This window comes from Nomascus leucogenys, chromosome 8, assembly GCF_006542625.1.
Source record: "Nomascus leucogenys isolate Asia chromosome 8, Asia_NLE_v1, whole genome shotgun sequence".
NCBI classification, from domain to species: domain Eukaryota; kingdom Metazoa; phylum Chordata; class Mammalia; order Primates; family Hylobatidae; genus Nomascus; species Nomascus leucogenys.
This window is the reverse complement of record NC_044388.1, coordinates 60,480,787-60,505,891: the sequence shown is the minus strand read 5'-3', so window position 1 is coordinate 60,505,891 and position 25,105 is coordinate 60,480,787. Positions and strand designations below refer to the sequence as shown.

General features: G+C 36.9%; 1 protein-coding gene across 4 annotated transcripts in view; it reads right to left on the bottom strand.

Moving 5' to 3' along the window:
* The window catches only part of HIVEP1 (HIVEP zinc finger 1), a 151,703-nt gene that overhangs the window by 68,666 nt on the left and 57,932 nt on the right, over nt 1-25,105 (bottom strand). For all 4 annotated transcript variants that reach the window (XM_030817293.1, XM_030817294.1, XM_030817295.1 and 1 more), the window contains one exon: nt 5,328-5,381. In XM_030817293.1, coding sequence (XP_030673153.1) covers nt 5,328-5,381 — 54 coding nt within the window. The remainder of the gene's footprint in view (nt 1-5,327; nt 5,382-25,105) is intronic.

Below are 25,105 nucleotides of genomic sequence, written 5' to 3'. Positions count from 1 at the left end.
AGGACATAGTAAGATCATCTTTATATAGAAACAAAACGTGATAAAAATAAAAATCCATTTATGATTTTTAAAAATAATTTCAACAAATAAAAAATAGAAGATAACACCTTTAAGCAACTGAAAAATATACAGACTCTCTTCCCACAAAAAAAGATAGCAAACATTTCAATGGCGAAAAATTAGAAGCATTTTCTTTAAAATCAGGAACAAGTCTAAGATACCAATTTTACTGGAGCCAACTGAGCAAGAAAAATAAATAAAAGAAACAATTATTTCAAAATGAAGAAACAAACTTTCATTATTCCCAGCTGATATGACAAGAAAATCTGAAAACACCAGCAGACAATTTTCATAATGAATGAGAATCCAGCCAAGGAGCTGGATATAAAATAAATATTCAAAAATACATTGCATTTTTATTTGCCAGGAGCTAGAAAACAATTTTACAAAAGAAAAAATCATTAAAATGAGGAAAACACTAAATTCTAAGAAAATAGAGCAGGAAAAAATAAAGATTCATATGGAGGAAAATGATATAACACTAAAGAAAACACAAGTATCAGAAATATACAATCTTTTTTGAATAGGAGGCCTCAAAACTGTGAAGATGGTCAGTTTGCCCCAGATTCAATCAAACCCAAACAAAATTCCAACAAGTTTTTTAAAAACCTGATTCTAAAATTCAAATAGATGAGCAAAGAACTAGAAATAGTCAAAACATTCCTGAAGGCAAGTAACACAAGGAATCTGCCCTACTGTATATAGTGTATACTGGTTATTGCACACTGTATATATCAAGACAATAAAGTGGTAAGTAATTAACACATTGTGATATTAAAATATGGGTAAACAAATTCACAGAACAGAGAGCTAAGAAACAAACCCACACAAAAATGAAAAATTAATATGAAACAGTAAAAGGAAAACATACTAAATGTTTCATGGACATTTAACAATATTAGCAATGGTTACCCACTTGAGAAAAAAAAGAAACTTGAATCCTAACTTACACTACACTAAAAAACTAAGTATATTAAAAAAAAAAAAAAAAAACTCCAGATGGGTTTTTAATCTGAAATGTGGAAGTCTTTTAGAAGAAAATATAGAAAAAAATATATATATACTTAAGACCTTGTGGTAGAGAAGAATTTAAGACACATAAAAAATACAAAAAAAGAATCACAAAAGCAAGAAATTAATAGGTTGACAATATTAAAATCAAGAACTTCTATTCACTTTAGTGAATAGAAGGCACTTTAAATAAAGTAAAAAATCTGAAAAATAAAGCACATAAAATGAATAAAGATAGTTATTCAAAATATATTAAGAAAAAGATAACTCAGTTTTTACAAAATGGACAAATAATAATAGCAAGCATTTCAGTAAGGGGGAATACAAACGAAGACATGTTTGACATTATTAAATTAAACAAGCATTTGCCTGAGGCTATCTCCTTACCTCGAGTTATGACCTAACAAACTGCAACCTCATTTAGTGCGCAAACACAAACCTAATTTAGAGTATTTTTTGTAAAAAATAGCTACTTTTCAGCCAATCACAGGCAGTCAACTGATCAGATCATGCCCAAATAAGGCAAATACTTCATCACACCCTACCCGAACAAGGGAGGTGCCTAGTTGCAGCCAATCAGGTGATTTCTCACTTTGCTTGCATGTTCAGCCTATATGAGCTTGCTGCTCACACTGCTCAGCAGAGCTCTCTGAACCTCTTCTGGTTCTGAATGATGCCTGATTCATGAATCATTCTTTGTTTAAATAAAATCTGTTAAACTTTTTGTGTCTAAAGTTTTTCTTTTAACATTAGTAACCAGGGAAACAAAAATCAAAGCAGAATAAAAGAGTATTTAACATCTATCCAGTTAGGAAAAAAAAGACTAAAAATACCATGTACTTGATAGTACAAAATGAATTCTTGGACACTGATAGTGGGAATGCAAAAAGATTCCCCCAAAAAACTCTGGAAAACAATACAGCATCATTTTGTAGAGCTGAACATCCACATTCCCTATATATGCTCTAGAAACTCACACATAGGCACCAGGATATAAAAATATTCATACCTGCATTGTTTATGATAGCAAAAAGGTGGAAATAACTTAAATATCAACAGAAGAATGGGCCAACAATTTCACACAGTGCAATATTACAACAATGAAAAGTAACAGCTACATGCAACAGCATGGGTGAATCTTAGGAACAACGTTAAGTGAAAAAAGCTGCAGAAGCCTATGTACAATATCGTTTCATTTAAAAGTTCAAACTCAGGCACAACTAGAAAATATATTGTTTGGGGATACATACTTATATGGCATAATTGTTTTTTAAAAGGACTGAAATGATGAACACAAAACTAAGGACAGTAAAACCTCTACAGAAGAGACAATGGGATGAATTGCCGATCAGCATGTGTGTGGATACAATGGTACTGGCAACATTCCCATTCTTAAATTGGGTGTGAGAATCAAAGATTACCATGTCATTCTTATGCTTTGTAATTTAATATGCTACATATATTAATTTATATGTGTCAAATATTATATGATAAAAATTTAAAACAGAGTAGTAAAATGAAAGCTTGAGAAAGCCATAAAAGCTCTCCTAATCGATCTATTTATTTCTTCCCAGTTAATTTTATTCATATTCCATTACCACATCTGTGACAGTCACTATTTCATTTGAATCCCACTCAACAATTTTAAAAATAGTGTCAAGCACAATGCGTGTTAAGAATCAGGAGATAGCACTGTAAGGAAAAACATAATGACGTTATGGAGACTTGTGTGAATGCTGCATCCTTAGCTCTATCCCCAAATTGATTAAAATCAAAATAAATCAGATTAAAGTCATCTGATTTTCATTCAAAAGAGAAAAAGAATAAAATAAGTGCATTAACATAATTTAGTGCATTTCTTTATTCTATTGGTGTATGATAGGCAAAGTCAGTTTCTTTACTTCCATATTACACTGAACAGATTTAATCCTCCTTAAATTATTAAAATACAGGAGGAAATGTCTTTTTTAATCTATTAATGAGGAAGTTGCTTTTAACAGCCTACTACTATGCTAGATACTTCTGAAAATAAATTAGTTACTTGTCCTAATAATTACAAAAAAGAGAGAAAGGGAGAAAGAGCCTCAAATAAGTTAAAGACCACAGAACCTTCAATGGAAACAAAGCCTTAGAACTATAAGCAGTGTTTAAAAATAATTTTTTTAAAAAGCAATGTGGCTAAATTTACAGGGTGAAAAAACCCAAAGTACATCAGAAAAACAATGAAAAAGACATCTATTATAGATGATTTACCATAATCTAAAATGAACGACTGTATTTTTAAAGTATATTCTTTGATGGAAAAAATGAATATCTTTAAAATAAAATAGGTAACAGCAAGAAAAGGTTTGAAAAATCTCAACACCACTGTTACTCAGACTTTTCATGTTGTTAAAGAGAAACTGATATTATTTCTTACTTATATTTGAAAGGGAAAACTATTTTATTTTTAATTTCTGTATAAAAATGAAAGCCAAGTAGTAATTCTATGCAGTGAACTGCACAGAACAATGCTCACTTGGTATTCATCCTAGCTCTTAAATAAGTGTAGCCTGCCAACTGTAGCCCAATCCATTATTCTGAACCTCATTATCCAATTTCTCTTTCTAGAACCTTTGTTTCATTTCCTCCTTCCTATGAGGCATTTAGTTCACTGTTCTGAAAACTCTTGCCAAAGAAGTAACAAGGAAAAGGAAGACAGGCTCACATTTACTTTGCTACTAGAAGCAGCTCTAAACCATGACTACATGTAAAAAAAAAAAAAAGGCTGGCTATAGACAAAGAAAACTTTAAAAGTATGGCCTCTTATAACCCGAGTGTCTTAAATGCCTTATGCATTTACGTCAGTCAACCCTTCAAAGGGACAAGGTGGCCATGGAGACATCTCTACTCTTTCTATCCTTGCTTTTCTGCAAGAATGTCATCAGAGGGTCAGATATACACGGCCCTTCCAGAGCTCCCATGGAAGGAGTGTGGGGTGAGGAGAAGGCCGACATGAGGGGTGCTACACAGTACCCCATAAATGTAAGGCCAACCCCAAACCATCTTGAAGGCTTCACAGGCTGGTCCAAGGGATGGAGAACTGGGATGGCAGGAAATTATTTCCCCTACAGATACCTACTCAGTAGTCTAACTAGATTTAAAAGCTATTTTTTGTAAAAAGGCTTTCAATTGGAATCCTATTTAGCTAAATTACTCTGTCAAAATAGTCTGCTGTAATTCGAAGATATAACAAGGCAAAATAAATAATAAATCACAGAATACAAATGTCATAAAGAGAACTTTATTTGCCCACAATATTAAAGGCACATAATCAATTTTGCTCATTAACAGAGAGCGTTTAAACACTATTCACCTCACTACCTGACCATCCCTACATGCTCTTCTGCATCACATCTATTTTTTTATATTACTTGGAAAGATAATCAATGTTTTCTATGGGGAAAACCAATTTTTTCAAGTTTTTAATTTTAATACAAAATTACGCCCATTGCAGCTAGTGAAATAACACAAAGGCAAATAAACGAGTGGGTCATCTTCCCTTGCTCCTCTTCCGACTATTATACACATAATCTGTGTATAAATCCCTTCCAACGTTGTCCAATCTCATAGAAGCCTCTGTGTGTGTATGCATACATATATACATATAAATACTTCTATACACACTTGACTTTGTTAGTTTTCCCAAAAAAAATAAGATATTTTACATACTACATTGCAATGTTGTTTTTCTTATTTGGTAAGTCATCACCATCAACTAACGTAATTAACATTTTTTCAAAGCTGCATGATATCCCAAAATATGAGTATACCACAAATTATTCAACTATTTTCCACTGACTGGTATTCAGGCTGTTTTAGTTGTCTTAGGTTTTTATCGCTACAAAAAAAAAACTGCATCACATGAATATACACATGAACACACATGCATGGACAGAGCCAACTGTGTTCCTTATATTGGTACTTCCATTGCCACAGGACAGTCTCACAAACAGGACTTTCAAAAGAGCTGCAATAACCTTTCACACTTCTACCAGCCATACATTAATATGTGGGAAACAGTTATAGAATGTGCTATGTGGCTAAAATGTTTCATAAAGCAAAGTCCATAACATTTTAAGTATCAATAAGTTCAAGGGGATTTCTAATTTTGTGATATGTCTCTACTGATTTATTTCATAAGGCTACATTTATAAGGTATATGTATAGGCATCATTGCAAGAATAAAGTTTACATTCAAGCTGATTTTAATTTACCTTTTTTTGAAACTTCTGCCCCATTAAGTTCTTTTTGTGCTTCTTCAATTTTGTCTAAGAAAAACAGAGAAAAATTTATAAATTAATTTACCTTAGACAAATAAGAATACAGTAAAGCAAACATACTACTTTTAAACAGTGTCCGAATACATAGTAATAAATGTGCTGAATAAATTATGATACAGATGTGTATAAACTGTTGAAGGATATATTCCCTTTTAAATTTATAATTTTAATCATTTCTTAGTCACAAGGACTATTTCCAATTAATAAATGTTTCCATAATGCAAATAATTAGTGCACTTTAGATACTGAACTACAGCTTTAAAAGTCTAGTCATCTAATAAAAGTATCTAAAAGTAATACTACCTTTACATATAAAGTACCTAATAGGGATTTTAGAGATATAACAAATGCCTACTAGCTTAGAAACGACCAGATTAAGCAAAGCTAAGACTTAAGACAGAAGATAGAAAAGGATGGAAAAACAGAGACGAGGATGAGCTGAAATGTGGCATGGCAGAAAGTGTCTATCCCTTGCTGGCAGCATAGAGCTGACAGCATCTATGAAGTATGAGGACAGAGTACTGCATTAAAGAGGTACTATATACAACTGACTGCAGAACTGCTACACATGTGCACAGTTTTGTCAGACAGATGTAACCCAGGAGCAATAACTAAGAGAATTGGGAGCAGTGCCTCACTCCTGCTGTTCTTTGACCTGGGGCTCTGGGCACAACTGGATTTTGTAAATATGTGCATGTTCTATTTCAATAATAATTAATTTAAATTTTATAAGGATATACATACTTCATGACATGGGCAGTAATCGATTCCAAATTTAACACACTGGTCTAGGTACTTATTAAAATGGTAAAAGGAATAAATTCCCAGGGTACTATTTTGTACTCTAAAGACAATACTAATAATTATATAACATTCTAGATATTCCAAATGTGTAAGTACAATTTAGATAAATGCATCAGCTCAGAAATTGTCTCCAATGCGGACCCTACCACTGCTCACTGGCCATGGAAGATGTAACCTCTAATATGGTATCCTACTCCAAATAAATAAAAGGCAGACACCACACACCATGGGACCTTCAAACTCTGATCTACCTGCCTCTCTCCCTATCTTGCCAGAAAGGCCAAGAAATTCAGAGAACCTTCTATTTACAGATCAAACGTCGTTCAATTGCATATTGATCCAACCTGCCAAGGCAAAGTGGGAGAACAGAACAAAAGAAGCAAGCTAGTTTGAAATATAGGACATCTCAATAATAGTCAAAAATAACTAAATTTTCGTCCTGATAAATGTACCGCCCACAGCAATGTCTTATTTGCTTCCTGCGAATTATCAGATCCAGGATATAATTTGAGAGTAGTACAGGCAATCTTTGGAATAAGACAATTTTTCTGATTTATAAACTTTAGTTACTGCTCATGAAATGATGAGTGAAGTTGAAAATAGTCCTGGAAAAAAACACATATTAAATGCAGAAACTGGATCCTGCGTTCAGTGGTGGTTTTGCTTCAAAGAGAAAAATACGGAATGCTTGCATGAAATCTGTATTAACACAGTGTAAATAACAAAAGGCTAAGACCCACTTTTAAAAAACGAAATACATGAATTACCTGTAGATTTTCAAACTATAAATAATAAACAAATCACATAACATATAGTACTTGAAAAACACGTAAAAGGACTTTTATTACCAAAGCACTATTATTTCTATGCCAGTAATTCACCCAAACTTAAGAATCATAAATAATATATATGTACTACTATTCACAGTAGTAACAACTGTGCTTAATAGTTTATGTGCACATAATTTTGCATTATATAATAAAAACAACTTTTCTTAATAGAATCAGTTGTGGCTTAAAGCAACAAAAACTTATGATTAACAAATACTTACAGAACAGCTGTTATTAAGCAATTGAAGTTTGGCCACTTTCTGTTTGCACTTCAACATGACAAAACTCTTAAAAAATAATCTGTTTATATCTGCTTACAAAATACTAGTCTCCATTTTTAAAATTTTCAATTAAGTTACATTTTTATCTTGATAATAACAGCATATAAATTTAGACTACTGATTTAGGATATCTACTACAACAAATATAATAAGTACCTCCACAAATGCTTCTACCTACAGCTCCAGGTCAACAGGTAAACAATCTCCAATTAGCTTGTAACAGCCATTATAAAAGCTTTGCTTTGGGCAAGTTTTATTACAATTCCTGTTTATATTTAGTGTGTTTTTAAAATTCTCCTGGTAAATACGGTGTGTTTTAAAGACACTCTCCAAAATTACAAAGCAAGTAGTCATTTACTACACGCTCTTGATTCATACAAGACAGTTTACTGATATGTAAAGCATTATTTATATTTTTTCACCGTGAGAAAGAAAAAATATAGTTTTACGTTTCAACTAATATCACACGTGCATACATATTATGCATACATGTAATTCCCTATTAAAAACGAAAACTCCTGCCCCTTTCTCAACTACATTAATTTCAGGGCTCCCTGCTAGGCTCTAAATCTACAGCTTTAAGTTCTTCAATATAAGAGGCAGTTCTCAACACATCTTTTTTGCCAAACCTTTACCAAGGGTAACACTTCCCAGCAATCACATCTCTCACCATAAGTCTTGATTTGGGGGAAGGGGAGCAAAGGGAAAAAATGGTATCTTAGACTCTAAGACATCCCCCAGCATGCCCTCCCCACCATCACTGGGATCTGGGTTAGCAATTTCACAAAGAACTACACATTCAGAAATAAATAATAGTTTCTCTGTTGCTGCTACCTAAAAATAAAAGTAGATATATAAACAAAAAGAATACTCATACCACATCAGTATATCTGAAGCCCATAATATGCATTCTTACTATAATGAGTTCTTACTGTACTTAAATTAACATGTAATCTTAATTCATTCAATTTTTACATTAAATATACTTAGAGGAGCCATCGCTTAGAAAAAAGATCCCAGCAAACACATGAATGGATCCGTAATCTTTAAGATCCAGAAAGGCCAGTGGCTAAAATAGCAATAGGCTAGAAGAGAAGTAACTAATAGTATAGATTAAATTTTTGTTCTGCAATTATTAAAAATGTATACTATTAAAAATGTATACACAGAAACTGTTAACGATAAAGGCTATAAGAACTATCTTATATGATACCTTAAATTAAAAATTTTGTGTAAGAAAATGATGCAAAAATGATGCCAAAATACCTCATTTTCATCATTCACAAATAATCATAAAAGAAGTCTCTTTATTAGTGAAACATAATCTGAAACCACTGAACAAAAGGAAAACATCCTAGAGCCCTTAAGAAATAATAAGCTTTCTTTTAGCGTTTCTGGAAGAAGACTGAATTAAAAACAAACCATTTATAAAAATTACATAATCTTCAAATAAGGATTTACAGTAGCCCCTTGCTCTCTGACTATTCTTCAGTCTATGCTAAAGTGTGTGTGGGGAGGGTCTCTCTCACCATCTCAGAGGCCTGACTCTCATTCCCCAAGAGCCTTGGGTTCTAATGCATCACAGGTTCGAGGACCAGCCCACTAAGTTGTTAGGATTTGGTTCAATGAATGCTGTGTTTTTACTGTAATTGCATGCCTGCTCTGTGTCAGGTCTAATGTGAACAGTTACAGGGACAAAGGTATCAGGCCCTCCCAGAGGGGCTCCTACTTTAGTGTATCCTTACAAATCATTTTAATATCAATTTGATGGTAAGTAAGGCTCAAACTCCCCTGTGTGGTTAACGAGGTTCTTTGTGATCTAGTTACCTCTTTGCCCTTTGCCACTTCCATTCTCTCTTCAAGATCAGGCACAGTGAAGTCCAGGCTCGACCAGACCCTAGGACTTAACAGCCGCTTTGTCCTCTTCCCTGAAGGCGCCTCCCACACTGTCCCTTCTCTGTGGGGCATCCTTTCAAGATGGGGCTTCTCTGGGCAAACTTCCCTAACACCCTTGTCCAGAGCCCATCACTCTCTCCTCTGTACCACCAGTAAACCTCGTGCACAGAACCCTGTTTCTCTAGAGCTGCATAGCTCACGATCGTTAGTAATAATGGCAATTAGATGGAGCTGAGTGGTTTACTGATCATATAAACGCTGACAAGACAATAACCTGCCAAGTGACACAGAACCTGCATTCTGAAGAGAAAAAGAGAAAAAAGCACCTACACACAAACTGAAAACTGGCACTGGGTGGTTTCACTTAAGAATCTAGCGTTTTATCATCTTTAACATTATAAATTAAGTCAACATTCGGGAAACTGTATCAGTACACTGAAAGCACTTGAGTCAACTATTACTCCCTTAGATCTATAAGAGATTTAAGTCATGTCTCACCTACTTCTATCAGCTCATCCTTCTCTCATGCTGTTCTGCTGGGCACCATGTAGCCTCTGCACTAGCACCCGTGCATCCTCCCTCTTCGTTTAGCCTTCAAAACCCACACTGGTAACATTGTATGAAGTAAATCCTAATGAACTGTAAAAGGCACCTCTGTTTACTGAAAGAGGTACCATCTGATTGAAAAAAGATCACCATATGTAACTGTACTATTTTTACTACTGAATACAACATAATTCCTACTTCCTCTCATTATATGCCAGTGCAAGCACCTTACTCTTACTGTGAACTGTAAGTGCTATTTCAATAGCACTAAATAAATGACAATGGCATAAAATTAAAATTGTATCCAGCGCACACAATCATTTATACATGCTCTTGTAAGCGAAGATTATTCCTGGTCTTCACTACTAAGTAAATTGGGTAAATCCACCTTTACAATCGACCCATTTTAACCTAGAAGTTTCACATCTCAAATACCTCTGGACTTACCTGTCTTTGAGGAAGACAACACGCATGCTGAAAATGATAGTCTAGACTAGCAAAATTTCAAACAGAAACACTGCCTGCAGTAAGTGAAAAAGAAATCAAAGACTCAACTCTGTGCTAATGAATTTGAAAATTGTGACAAACTAGTAAAATCCTAGAAAAACACACAACTACCCAAACTGATCCAGAATGAGGAAAGCTTGACCAGAATAACCAGCACTGATAAAGCTGAGAAAGTTGCCACAGCATTACACAGAATTTGCTTTTTAAAAAGGTTCCAGGCCCAGAGAATTTTATTATCAACTTCTTTCAAATTTTAAAGAATAAAGCATGTCCTAAACTGCTCCAGAGCCAGGATAACACAGAAGGCGTTCTACATTATTTTATACAGCTGGCATGCCTCAGATACCAAACCCAGCCAAAGGGGCAGAAAAACCAACACCACCCATGAACACAGCTTTAACAATCTTTTTCAAGAAGCACATTCACAGAAAATAGGAAGCGAAGCTATTTCAATATTCAGAAGCAACATATTATAATTTTTCACAGCAATAGGTCAAGGAAGGGGAGTAAAGATAAGTTAAATAATGTCCCGAATGTACTTGATTAAATCAGATCTATCTTTAATGTTTCAAAAAACCCTCAGTATTACATAGAAAAGGATATTCTTCATCATACTAACCAAGTGTTACCCTAACCAATATCCTGAGCAAAGAAATCAGTCAGTAACCGTGTTGTCTGTGCCCCTGCAGCTCTGGTAGGCAGCCTTCCCTGACATCTCCCTCAAACTCCTGTGTCCCTGGCATTCTTTTGCTACCCCTAGAGCAGCAGCGGTCCTCACAGCGTATTCTGAGAGTCTGTTTGCTTGCTTTCCACATCAAACTGTATCTTACTCCACAGAGCACATAGTTGCCAGAGTCACTAGACCCTTGACACACAGTTGTCTAGTAAATGAATTGCTACTGCAATATTACTACAGCATTTTTGTTAATAATAACTTGGCAGGAATTCTATATACAAAACAGTATGGAGCTGGTTAAACAAATACTTAAATATTTCTATACAAGAGAATGTTGTTTAGCCATTAAATGTATTTTTTACAAAATATTTATTGATGGAAAATGCTCAAAATATATTATGTTAAAAAGACATAATTCTAAACATTTTGCGCCATAAAGATGAATGTGTAGAAATGTACAGACACACACACACACTTGACAGACATATACACTCATATGTCTATGAAGAAGGCCCAACTGGGTATCTGAAGGTAGTGCATTCACAGACAGTTTTCATTTTACTATTTATATTTTCTCCAATTACTAAAGTACCTATAATGAATACATATCTTAATATAAACTCTATTATTTAAATTCAATAAAAGCTAACAATTGCTCAATTATCTTTTTAAAAATGTTGGCTATAGATTCCAAATTGGAAAGTTTCAATCATATGGAAAACTACAGAATAATTCCTAAAACATGGAAACATTCATACACATAGTCCATTTGGCTCAGCATGTATTCATCAGCTCCCGTGTGCCAGCACTAAGGATACTTGAAGATGAACAACCCTGCATGCAGGAACTTAGGGAAGTAAATAAGCAATTCCTAGGCATGCAGTAATGGAGTGACTATATCCAAAGAGTAAAGGGCATTCAGGTAGAGGGGCATTAGGGTTTGGAAAGGCAAAGAGGCAAGTTCATTGAGAACTCAAAGCAGTTTGGATACATGAATCTAGAGAGAGCAGAGTCTAGCAGTAAAGAATTCAGGAGCCACTTTCTTACATAACTGGCAGTTAAAACCATAGCCTAGAGTTGGTAGAAGCAAAAATAGGGCTTTCTATGAAAAAATTTGACCACAGGTATCAAAATCTTAGAAAACCCTACCTTTTTTTTTTTTTTTTCATGGAACTCATGAGGCATTAAGAGGTTTATTTAGTTTTGTTTAGATACAAGGTAGTGTCTTCCAAAACATTGTTACTTCAAAATTTTTTAGCTGCTCCAGTTGAACACTATATTAAAATGCACATTTTTGAGGACATATTCTTGAAATTAGGAATGTAATTTATTATTATTATTATACTTTAAGTTTTAGGGTACATGTGCACAATGTGCAGGTTTGTTACATATGTATATATGTGCCATGTTGGAGTGCTGCACCCATTAACTCGTCATTTAGCATTAGGTATATCTCCTAATGCTATTCCTCCCCGCTCCCCCCACCCCACAACAGTCCCCAGAGTGTGATGTTCCCCTTCCTGTGTCCATGTGTTCTCATTGTTCAATTCCCACCTATGAGTGAGAACATGCGGTGTTTGGTTTTTTGTCCTTGCGATAGTTTACTGAGAATAATGACTTCCAGTTTCATCCATGTCCCTAAAAAGGACATGAACTCATCATTTTTTATGGCTGCATAGTATTCCATGGAAAACTCTACCTTTTAATAGAGTAATCTGGTCTATCCTGAGACTATGAAAGAAGAGAAACCAATGCCACCTATCAGAGTGTTTTTCATGACAGACAAAAACTGAATAATCAATAGCACCTAGGATATAGAAGATGCTCAATGAATATTTGCTGAATGAATGAATATTTAAGAAATGGTTAAATAATTTATGGTATCTGCATATGACAGAATATTACAGAGCCATGATACTGTAGGTTTCTAGAAGGACATACTGAATCAGATACTCCAGGAATGACACCCCAGACTGTATACATTTTTTTAAGCTTTGGCAAGTGGTTCTGTGGGTTAATTATTCTCCAATTAAGGCAGAATGGGAGGAATTTCCAACTTTTAAGGAGCAAGTAGAGGAAAAGAAACACACACACAAAAGAGGCAAAAAAGGAGAACAGAAAGTATTTTGGCCACAGAAGTCAAGAGAACAGCGTTTCAATGTCAAAATCAGTAGAGGATGCAAAAGGTAAGGACTGAAAAAGCTTTCTATGAATGCAGTGATTAAGAGGCCACTGGTGGTGTTTCCCGAAGCATGCAGGGTATGGGGAAGCCTGGAGGGAAGTGGGCTGAGGAAGTCAAGGGACAGGACAGAGGAGAGAGGGGAGAGAAGAAAGCAAAGTGGAACTGTCTTACAAACTCCTGAGCTTAAAATAAGAGAGTGTTCCTAACTGCGAAGGAGCGGGGGATAAGAAACACAGGGTCAAAGGAAAATAGTTTTGACTATTTGATTTGTTTTGTTCTTCCAAGATGTTCATAGGCCCAGTGGGAGGAGCCAATAAAAGAAGAGTGTAAATACAAGGAAGAATAAGAGGTGTGGAGCGGTGAGGTTCTGGAGAAAGCAGAGCAGGGCATCAAGAGTCCAGGCCAAGCATTGGTTTAAAACTGGGGAAGACTCGAGGCTGTTCTCTGAGGCCAGAGGGAAGGAAAAGAGGACAGAAGGAATGTTAGGTGAAAGGAAAAGTCTGCTAGTGGAAAGGATGAATTTAAGGCAATTCATATCCAACTGCCTCCACTGTATTGAGGTAAGAGACATGGCTGTCTACAAAGAAAAAGGAGTTTAGTGAGTGTGTAAGGGGCTACAGAGACTAGTAAAAACATGGCAAAGTGACTGATAGGAACACAGGAGCCAACCAAGTGTGAGGACAAAAGCACTGCTGAACAGGAACTAGGCAATCTGTGCATGTGGAAATCCATGCATTTTTGGTGTCTCCAATCTGCACAGCAGTTTCATCTACTCTTACAAAGCTTGGCAACTCGGATGAAGAAGTGGAGAAGGCATGCCACGTTTAGATATTTCCAGGAGGAAAGACAGAAAATTCAGGGAGATGAAGGTGCTAGAGCGGAGTTCATCTGATGGACCAAATATACAGGATGGATAGAGGCTAGAAAGGCAGTGTGAAGAGTGACACAGGTACCAAGAGCAGATGGCTGAACAGGAGGGGGGAGCTGGAAGTCAGAGCGCCCAGACATAGAGGGAGCTGCAGGTTTTAATTAATTTATAGGTAATGCAAGGGTTTTTAGAAGATCCAGAGTGGTTATGGACAAAATAGAGTAGAGATAAAAGTTAAATGGACATGAACAATGTCTACCCTAGTGTGATAATGAGCTGTGGAATAGCAAAGGTGATTAGGAACAAAACATTCTATAATAAAATTTAAAATGTGAAATGCCTCATCTTGCTACACTTTTATGGTCTGCCCTTTGCAAAACTGTTCACTTATCCTTTTCAGAAAGCATGTTTCCATTGTGATACTGAAAAAAACTTTTAGAAGTTCAAAGAGAAAAGTAGATATGAGGTCCACTGTGCTTTTAAGATCATAGATCAACTACATGTTGTTTCTTCTTTATGAAAACCATCTTGATATCAAAACAGACCATGAAAATAACAAAATGTACATAGACACACAACAAATGTGTTACACTGAGCCTTCTAAGGATTTTACATTAGTCTCTTTTTTTTTTTTTTTGAGACGGAGTCTCGCTCTGTCGCCCAGGCTGGAGTGCAGTGTGCAATCTCGGCTCACTGCAAGCTCCGCCTCCCGGGTTCACACCATTCTCCTGCCTCAGCCTCTCCCAGTAGCTGGGACTACAGGCGCCCGACACCACGCCGGGCTAATTTTTTGTATTTTCAGTAGAGACGGGGTTTCACCGTGGTCTCGATCTCCTGACCTCGTGATCCGCCCGCCTCGGCCTCCCAAAGTGCTGGGATTACAAGCGTGAGCCACCACGCCCAGCCTATTTTGTCTCTTAACATATCTAATTATTTATACATACAGTATATATCAATCACCTGATTTCATTTGGCAGCCTTGATCTGAGAACTGTGTGAGACCACTACCCTTAAACTGCACTTTTAATAGTGGGGGAAAGAAGTTCCCCCTTATACTAAATATGTTTTTACCCACAGAAGATGCTAGGAAGACCACTGTCTTTTACGGTTGAGCACACATTCCCTAACAAGTAAAAATAAAAGCAAACTCCCAGTCTCCTTCCGAAAAACCTCACACTATTTCAGAACCCACAGGAGCCCAGGTGAGGGGCCGAGCTAAAAGTCCAAAAGCACTTTCTTTAGACAGGTGTCAAATCAACTTAGCCCAAGGATGATCCTCTTAGCACCACTCTTTTAGCTCCTGCTTTGATGACCCTTTATACATCCCCTAAAACAGTAAAACCCAACTTTTGCTGCATACTTTTTTAAAGATTTAACTCATTTATTAATAAAACAGCAAAACACTACAACTCATTCAAAGGAGAATTCAAAGACCAGATATAGATAGATAGATAGATAGATAGATACCATCAGGAATGTCAAAATAAATTTGCTTAATTATGTGAAAATAATCAACATCCACAGGGCAATAATCAACTGCATCTTCACCAGGCACAATTTGCATTTCCATGGACAAGAATCAAATTTGTTGTATTCATTTCTATTACAGAGTTGTTAAATAACTGCTGCATATTTCAGTCACCTAGTATTAGTCATTTAAAAATCTTGATACTCAGGCTGCACCCCACACCAATTAAATCAGCATTTTAAAAAGTTTCCCTCCCAGGTGATTCCAACATGCGGCCAACCTTGCAAATCAATGTTCTCTAAATTACAGATATTATCTGGTCGAGATTCAAAATTGTATAAAATGCAAGTAGTTAAGGGAGAAAAGTCTTATCAGCCAGCTCTTTGAAGCAATATCTTATCAAGTACCAGGGGCAACAGCAGCATCTGTCTGCCTTATCAAAGCTGCTGCTGATGTTAGTGGATACTGAGGAAGATAAGGAAGGAAAAGTTCAATGTGCACTTCATGGCTAAGAATGTCTAATTAAATTATACCTCTAAAATCCAAAGCCAGAGCCTATATTCTTAATAGGTATTAAACCAAAAATAGATCTAATAATTATTACTGTCAGCCCTAAACTAGAACATAATTTTCCAGCTGAAATTCAATGCTTGAAGATACAAAAACTATTTAAATATATAAACTATTGTTATAAAGATGTTGAAAATTGACAAGCTTTCCAATACATATTTCTAATAATATAGTTTTCTAATAATCACAACAAAATATGTTGCCCACTGTGGGATGGATATAATTATTAGAGTATGACAACATTGGTTTCCTCTTCCCACTGGATGATTTCTGATGTAGCGAATGGAAGGAGGTAGTCATCATAACCATGGTGGGAGAGAAAGAACAAACAGTGCTCTCACCCTGAGAGGCTACACGCCAGGGTCCACTGAACTTGGGCTACTAATACACTATGGATTCACACACGCACACGCACACACGCACACACACACAGGCACATGCATCCACACCCTGAATTTGGGGCTAAATTACTACAAATACGGATGGTTGGGAGAGACCCAGGATCTCAAAGACAAAAAAAAAAAAACAAAACAAACTCACCGGCGTGCTCCTCCAGCTTTTCAGGCAGGCCACTGCCCCACCCCTTGTCAGTAAATAATTACATCCATTTTCCCCTATAATAAATGTTAAAAGGCTATATATATATGTGTGTGTGTGTTTATATGTATGTATATATGTGTGTATATGTGTGTGTGTATGTATGTATGTATGTATGTGTATGTGTATATACATATATATGTATGTATTTTTTTTTTTTTTTTAAGGAGGACTCAGATACAAGGTGCTGCTATTACCTGGGGCAAAAACACAGAAACCAAGCCACTAAGTGTAGTGCACTCTGACTGCCTCTCCAAATCCGAGCCACTCCCCTTCCTGGGCCTTGTGCACTTAGCTCAATGCAGGCCAGGAACCACGAGAACTGTACTATGGGTTGGGGCAAATCCTTTTTGATAGTTCAGATTTCTGGTTCTGTTGGAACAAGACGCAGTCTGAGAAAAGCTTGGTCTACTGGTACTGGGGCAGAGGATTTGAGCAACAGAGACAGGGCAGCACCAAGCCTGACAATGTGGACCAAGTCAAACAGACACACACACCACCCAGACTATTCTTTCAGACGTTCTTAAATGCTAAGTTGTCAATTAGTGACTATGTTTTTTAGCTATTATAGCTGAGTCAATGCTTTGCTTGGCATCTTTCACATCCCTTCTCTAGGAGTATTGAGATCAACAGACCTGCCTGTCAGATATTAATCCTATAGTCAATATTCACAACTGTCCCATTAACTTGCCATATGCATTCTTCTTCACCATCTTCTTACCTAAACAAGGTCCTCTTCTTTTGTAATCTTTTCCAGAATCAGTAATTCTCTGTGGGGGAAATACAACAGCAAGCAAGATATAGCCTCTTTTTCAAAATGGTACTCCATCGCATTCTGTGATCTCAAATTACTACAGATACAAACACATCCATATTCTCTAAGAGAAAAAGGAAAGGATGAAGATTTAAAATGTGGGAGTAGCAGAAAAGAAACAGTGAAAATAACTGTCCAACCCCCTCTTGAGTAAGAAGAGGGAGACTTAGAGGCACAGAAGATGAGAAAGGGAAGAATGCCATTACATTTCTTCTAGAACTCTCAACAGAATGAAATGTCAATTTGAGATAAATAATATACTGATACTTCAGTTTTCTACTATAGACCCAGCGACCAAACAAACAGCTAAGACTTAAGACCTTCCAGCCGCAGACACTGGATTTATTATCACTGTGTTGGCACCTTCAGCTGGTGGATCTCCAGCCCCATCTTCCCCTTGTAAGTTTCGCACATTCCCTGAGAAGGCTCCTTACTTCAGGAAGCTCTCACTTCCCCATCACACGCCTACGAAAGGTGACAAGTGCAGATGACTTATGACAAGGATGCCAAGGACTTCAGAGCTCCTGTCCAGGATCCCATGGCACGAGAGCACCCACCCAGAGTCTTGAATGTAACCTGAACAAAGCGTCCCTCTGGACACAATGGCATCACCATCGGGGATGACGTTAGCAGGAGGAGCTCTGTATTGCCAGTGACAATAAAGTCAGGTACATCGCAAATTAAATACCTTCTGCAGGCTATGCTGAAAACCTAATCTGATATGACACATTATTACTAAGGGCAAATGTGGTCTGAGCACCAAACCACAGATTTAAAACTGAATTTTTGTTACATAATCCAGTTATAATTGAGGCCTCACTGCATGTGACTTGGGTTCACAATGTTTCAGATAATTCACTTAGGAAAAAAACTCTGTCAGTAAGAGAAGTTTCTGGGCTCCTCCTGGGGCTATGGAAGTTGTAGTTTAGGGCCCTGGCTTCCTATTTGATATACATCATCCCTCCAGCAAGATCCACCTCTACGGAAAACTTACTCTAGGCAATCTATGCTCACATCACAGAGACTCTGAAAAGGCCTCTCTCATGTAAGGTTAAGTAGCCGACTATATTCTAATTAAAAATGAAACAAGAATTCTCTTTCCTTCAGCCCCAATCAGAAACTTGGCAGACACATTCACTCACTACCTGTTGCACAGTTATGGCTATCTGCTGTGGCCTGGACGTTTTTGTCCCCTCCAAAATCCATGTGTTGGAAACTTACTCCACAATGCAACAGCAATGGGAGGCAGGGTCTACTGAGAGGTGTTTAGGTCATGCGGGCTCCACCCTCATGATGGACCTATGCTGATATAAAAAAGGACTGCAGGAGTAGGTTTACTCTCTTCTGCTCTTCTGCCATGTGAGGATACAGGGTTTGTCCTTCTCTTAACCTTCTGTCTTCCTCCATGTGAAGACACAGCAAGAGGGCCCTCACCAGTGCTGCCACCTTGATCTTGGAATCCCAGCCCCCAGAACTGTGAAAGGGAAATTTCTGTTCCTTTATAAATTACCCAGTCTCAGGTGTTTTGTTATAGCAAGCACAAACAGACTAAAACAGCATCTCTCTCTCTAAGATGTTTTCAAAGTAATTTTATCCGATTTTGAACTATTTTTTCTTGTGAGTTTTTATTTCAAAAAGTATACCATACTTCAAATCAACAAACATGTGCTTAATTAGTAACTCATACAAGTCAAAGCCATAAACAGAGATATGTTAGGCAACAAATGTATACTCAAATATAATCTGATGATATTGAAAGAATATCTAAAAACTTAAAAGCAATCAGTTAATATTCTTTAATAAAACGTATTTCTATATTTGACCGTTTGAAAAAACAAAGACCGATGGTAAAAAAGCTATAAGACAAACAACTCAGTTCCTTTCACAAATAACCTGCAAAAAAAGCAAGAAGAGTATTGGAAAGGGTACCCATAGACCAAAAGAACACAAAAGATACATCAACTTATAAAATGGGTGGAACTTATTTGCCCTCATTCTAATGAAATGTTTAAAAAATTACAATACTGGGGACAACTGGAAATTCAAATACTGGCAGGATATTTGACCATATTATTAAGGAAATTACTCTTCTTTATTTTTGTTTGTTTCATAAAGGTACTGTGATGACATGAAAAGATATCCCTTATCTTTCGGAGTTTATATAATGAAAACATATGAATGAAATGATATCCCCGAGGTTAGCTTTAAAGCAATATGGGAGGGTGGAAGTAGCCAGAGTAGTAAATGCAACCAGACTGGATACCAGCTGTTAGTTACTGAAGCTGAATGATAGGCAAATGGAGGCTTATTACACTATTCTATTTTCTAATCATTTTAAAACTTCCATAATGAAGTTTAGAAGAAAAAAAAAAAAAGCCCAATCTGAAATTTTTTAAAAACTGAAAGATTACCAAAGTCTTAACATGTGTTGTTGTAGTGTTAGTAATAATAAACAAGAAATGACATGTGACAGTGCAAGATGAGTGAGGTGAAGCATCTAAAGGCCAGCGCAGAGTGGGCATTCAAAAAGGTCACTGCCCCTAAAAATCATCTGAGCCCAAAGGAAAGGAAATAATTTCTGAACCACCACTAGGAGTCAGGTTTGCACACACCAAAGCTGAAAAGGATAACAAAACGAATAGAAAACAATTTCTAGAAATATGACATCCAGAGTTCTTCATTCCTTTCGAGGGGATTGGGAGAGGGGTTCAAAGACCTCCCCTTTAAGAATCTGAAAATTGGAAAGCCTTCAAGATACAAAATCTAAAAAGCCAAACCCAAGGAGCAGAGCAATGTACATGGTACACTTCCATCTGTGTCATGCACGTGTCTACGTGCCTATGCGTGTCCATGAAAGGATACACAAGTCACTGCTGCAGTCAGCCCTGAGGAAAGGAGCGGTGTGAGAAAGACATAGGTTTCACTGTACTTTTTTTACTGTCTTTTCTGTTTGAATTAGTTAACTTAGATTTAACTTTAGTTTTTGAAATTTAAACGATATATAATACAAGAAGAAAGTATTTCAACTATCCCAATTTGCCACTGTTAACATATTACCACATTAGTTTTCAGGTTATTTTTCATGTTTGTGTATGTATACACACATACTATCAAAAATAAAAAGACATAAGAAAATATGGATACATTATTTTTATCTTTATAAATTGCATCTTCATCATCCTACTCCAATACTGATCCATCACTTTTTCTATTAAAAAAGTGATAATTTTTTAAAAAGAATAAAACTTCAAAAGATCTCTTTAAAAAAAAAAAATCTTATGACCGGTGTACAGCATCTCTCAGGAAGAGAGACAAGGACATGCGCGTGTGCGTGCACGCGCGCGCGCACACACACACACACACTTTTTCATACAATTAAGGACTACAGCAATCTATGGAGACCCCTAAATCCAGGTCAAGAAGCTCTGTTACAGACCTACACTACACCATCATTATTCTTGCACTGTGAATGAGGATTCAAAGGTACATTTTTATGGTGCTATTGAACACTAACTTTTCTGCTCATTTTCATTTTTTTCAGTTGTTAAATTTCTCCCCAAAGAATATAGTAATACAGCTCTTACTAGTACACACTATTCTTATTTTGCCATACGGAAAAATAAGTTTAAAAAGTAGGTAATTGAAAACATATAATCTTTCCTTTTCTTAATTTCCCAATCCAATTATTTTTAACAACTCTCAGAGTGGAAGAGAGTAGACAGGAAAGAAAAAATCACTGCTATCGGTGCATCAGGCATTCTGCTTGGCATAGGACACTCACATCATCCTTAGAATCGGCCATGTGCCGACCTTTGAGGAAGGCAGTATCCCCCGTTTTAGAACCTAGGCTTTAGTGGAGATGAAAATATTTTAATCAAATAAAATGTTTTCATACATAAGTACCTATAACATAAACAATGCAACTTCTACAAATGCACAAGGAAGAAAGAACAGTGATGTACAGCTCTCATGGTGCACACTCACTCCAATCAATCTACTTTTGTTCCCAGCAGCAGTGAGGTGGGGAGTGTGTGGTGCAGGGACCTCTCACCAGCTCATCTACAAACCCTGCCGGCCAACTGGGGGCACCCAAATTCACCAACCACAAGGATCCCAGCACCATCTTATTCTTCCGCCTGCCAGCTCAGGAGGCTTCCCAGAGTGTCTTAATCCTTTAACATGATGAAAATCTGGATGGCAAAGGTTCTCCAAGAATTTAATATCTACTCACTTAGGACTCAGGCTTCTGGTAATGGCAGAATAGCCTATATGAGACTAACCCTCCTTCTAATAACAATAAAAATGTAGAGAAAATATACATTTTTTAATGAAAGTGCTGGAGAGTGACCAAGAGCTGGCAGAAACTAGATGTGTTGACCCTTAAAGGCTGAGATGCAAAGGAGGTAAGGTCACATTTAAATGGTCTTTCCCCCAGGGCCACGGCTAGTCCCCTAGGAACAGTGAGGCAGGAAGCAGTATTACTGAGCTGGAGGACACGGAGAAGGGGTCTGGGGCAGCTGGAAATTGGGAGGAGGTGGGTACAGTGAGTGGAAATCACAGAAAAGAGGGAGACTCAGAGGAGGGAGTCTAGAATCTATGAACAAACCCTCAAATCCTTGGCTGTCTTTTGAACTGCTTGTGTAGAAGACAAGGAACCCAGGCCGGGCGCGGTGGCTCACGCCTGTAATCCCAGCACTTTGGGAGGCCGAGGCAGGCGGATCACGAGGTCAGGAGATCGAGACCATGGTGAAACCCCGTCTCTACTAAAAACACAAAAAATTAGCCGGGCGTGGTGGTGGGCGCCTGTAGTCCCAGCTACTTGGAGAGGCTGAGGCAGGAGAATGGCGTGAACCCGGGAGGCGGAGCTTGCAGTGAGCCGAGATTGCGCCACTGCACTCCAGCCTGGGTGAGAGAGCGAGACTCTGTCTCAAAAAAAAAAAAAAAAAAAAAAAAGAAGACAAGGAACCCAAAGTAAAGCCACCCAAAGGAAGACTGGAAGAACTGAACAAAGTATCAGCAGTGACTCAATATGGGGGACAAGGAGCTAGGAACTCAAGTCCTGCCAGGGATAGAGTAGCCAAGCAAACATCTTGTATTTCCACTGAAACTTCAGACTACGGGCAACTCAACAGATCTACTCTAAAAAGCCTCAAACCAAGCCTCCACCAGTCTATAAAATAATCTGATAGTAATTTAACTGCCTGCTAGAAAACACATGATAATCAGATGAAGATGACAATAGAGAGCCTTTAAAACATATCTACATTGTTCTCTATGTGACTAAAAATTATTAGGCATGCAAATCACAAAAATGTGACACACAGAGAAAGCAGTAAAAAGAATAAGAACTACACAAGACAAAGATGTTGGAATCAGCAGACAAGGGATGTAAAACAACTATAATATATAGGAAATAATTTACAGAAAAAAGATGGGTAAAAAACAAATGAAGAGTAGAAGAATTTCAGAAGAGATATAAAAACTCTAAAAGGAATGGAAATATTAGAACAGAAAAGTACAATAGCTGAAATAAAAATTCACTGGATGAGAATAACAGCAGACAGGGCACTGCTGTTAGGAAAGGAGTCATGAACTTGAAGGCAAGTCAACAAAAATTATCCAACCAAAGCATAGAGAGAAAAGCCTGAAAAAAATGAACAAACTGCGGAATCATATCACGTAATCTAACACAGATGCAACGAAAGCCCCAGAAGAGAGAGCTGGAAAAAGGGAATAGAAGAATTTTCCCCAAACTTGACTGAAAATATCAGCCTGCAGATCCAGGAGGCTCGGTGAACCCAGGGAAGATGACTCTAAAGGATACTACACATAGACATGTCACAGCAAACCAGCAGATTAAAACAGGACTAGAGATGAGGAAAGGGAGGGGCACGAAGTGGGAGAGGGGAAAGGGAGGGAGAAGCAGCGAGGCAAAAGGATTTAAAAATGTCTAACTAGAATTCTATATCTAGCCAAATTACCCTTTGAAAGTAAAGCAAAGTGATGATATTTTCAGAAAAAAGTTGAGACAATTTCTTGCCAATATTATAAGCAATGCTAAAAGGGGCTGATGGCAAATGACAACAGATGGAAATAAGCACCATGGCAGGGGACAGAGCACCATGGACCACAGGCCAACTTCAGCCCATCGCTGTTTCTGTAGTGCCCATGCATTATTTATTTAATAAAAAAAAAAGAAGAAGAAGAATATGTGACAAAGACTGCAGACTATGGGGCCCACAAAATCTGTAATATCTACTATCTTGTGCCTTACAAAAAAAGGTTGCCAAATCCCAATTTATAGGAAGAAAAAGACAGAGGCAAATGTAAGACTATATCTTTTTCTTTAGTTCTTCAAAAGATAATTGTTTAAAGCAAAAATAACAATGAATTAAAGCATTTACAGTATATGTATAAATAAAACAGATTACAAAAAATTAACTCATCTAAAAATGCCCTCAAGCCCAAGGCTAAATCTTAGTAATATTAAATTATTTTACATTATTTCTCAAAAGCCTGAAAACACTAGGCTGAAATGATTATTTTTTAATAACACAAAACCAAAATCAAATAGATGGTTTGCTCCCAATCTATTTTCTAACATACACAGCAAATAGCAAGTATGTTATCAGCTACGAAAATCTTTTGAAAAACTGAAAGCACCTTCTGTTTAAAGTGCTTCTTAAAAAATTAATAATTCGTTCTCTTTCAACCTGTTGAATACTGGCAAAGTGTGACAGTTGACAGGAACGCTTCTTTGAGGAAAGAACATGAAGAAGGGTATAAATAGGAAAAGGAAGACAATATTTGGGGAACAATGGTGTGAGGCAGAAAGTAAATACACAAGGTGAGAGGAGAGTGGTGAAGAGTTAGTATATCAGGAGAGCGATCAGAGTCTCTCACAAGGCACAGAGGGCTCTGGCTGGGGGGCAGGAGGGATGGCAATGCCAGCCCCCCACTATCAAGGAGGTGACCCACTTTCAGCACTGTACATCCAGCAGCTTGCACAATTTACACATATAACCGAGGGAAGTGTCTGGAATCAATAGGTTAACTACTACATGAACAAATGAAGAACCAGAAATGGTCTATTAGCGATGAGACGTCAATATGTACACATAACAATGAATTTGGAACATGAGACTAAGGGGTGGGGGCTTATTCCAAGAGAGATGCTTCAAAAGAATGCTAGAACAGAACACTATAGACTGATCAAGTCAGGACCTACTGATTCTGATTTGTAATTCAGAGTCTGGAATTCTCATTTACTTTAATAGATCCTGGTTTGTGTTTTATCATGTTTGGTCACTAGAGAAAATTGGGAGTGCTTTGTTCTCATTCTATTTCAAATGCATACTATGTAAATAAAATTATTATGAGTGAGAAAAATTAAAAATCAGCAAGAAACTGACGAAGATACTGACCAGATGGATGGGAAATAAACGGTAACCTAAAATCATGGAGGCGGTTGAGTGGAGCCAAATTTTATAAATGGTCAGGTCATGAGCTGGTGTTTTCCTACTGGTAGAGCTTTTATTTTCAATTTAAGTTCAAACTGTAGAAATTTGGATAGTGACTTTTTAAGAGCATGAGAATCCTAAATTTTTTAAATAATAGACTTTCATATTAGTATCCAGTCAAGCATTCCATAATGACATTTCAGTTAACAACAG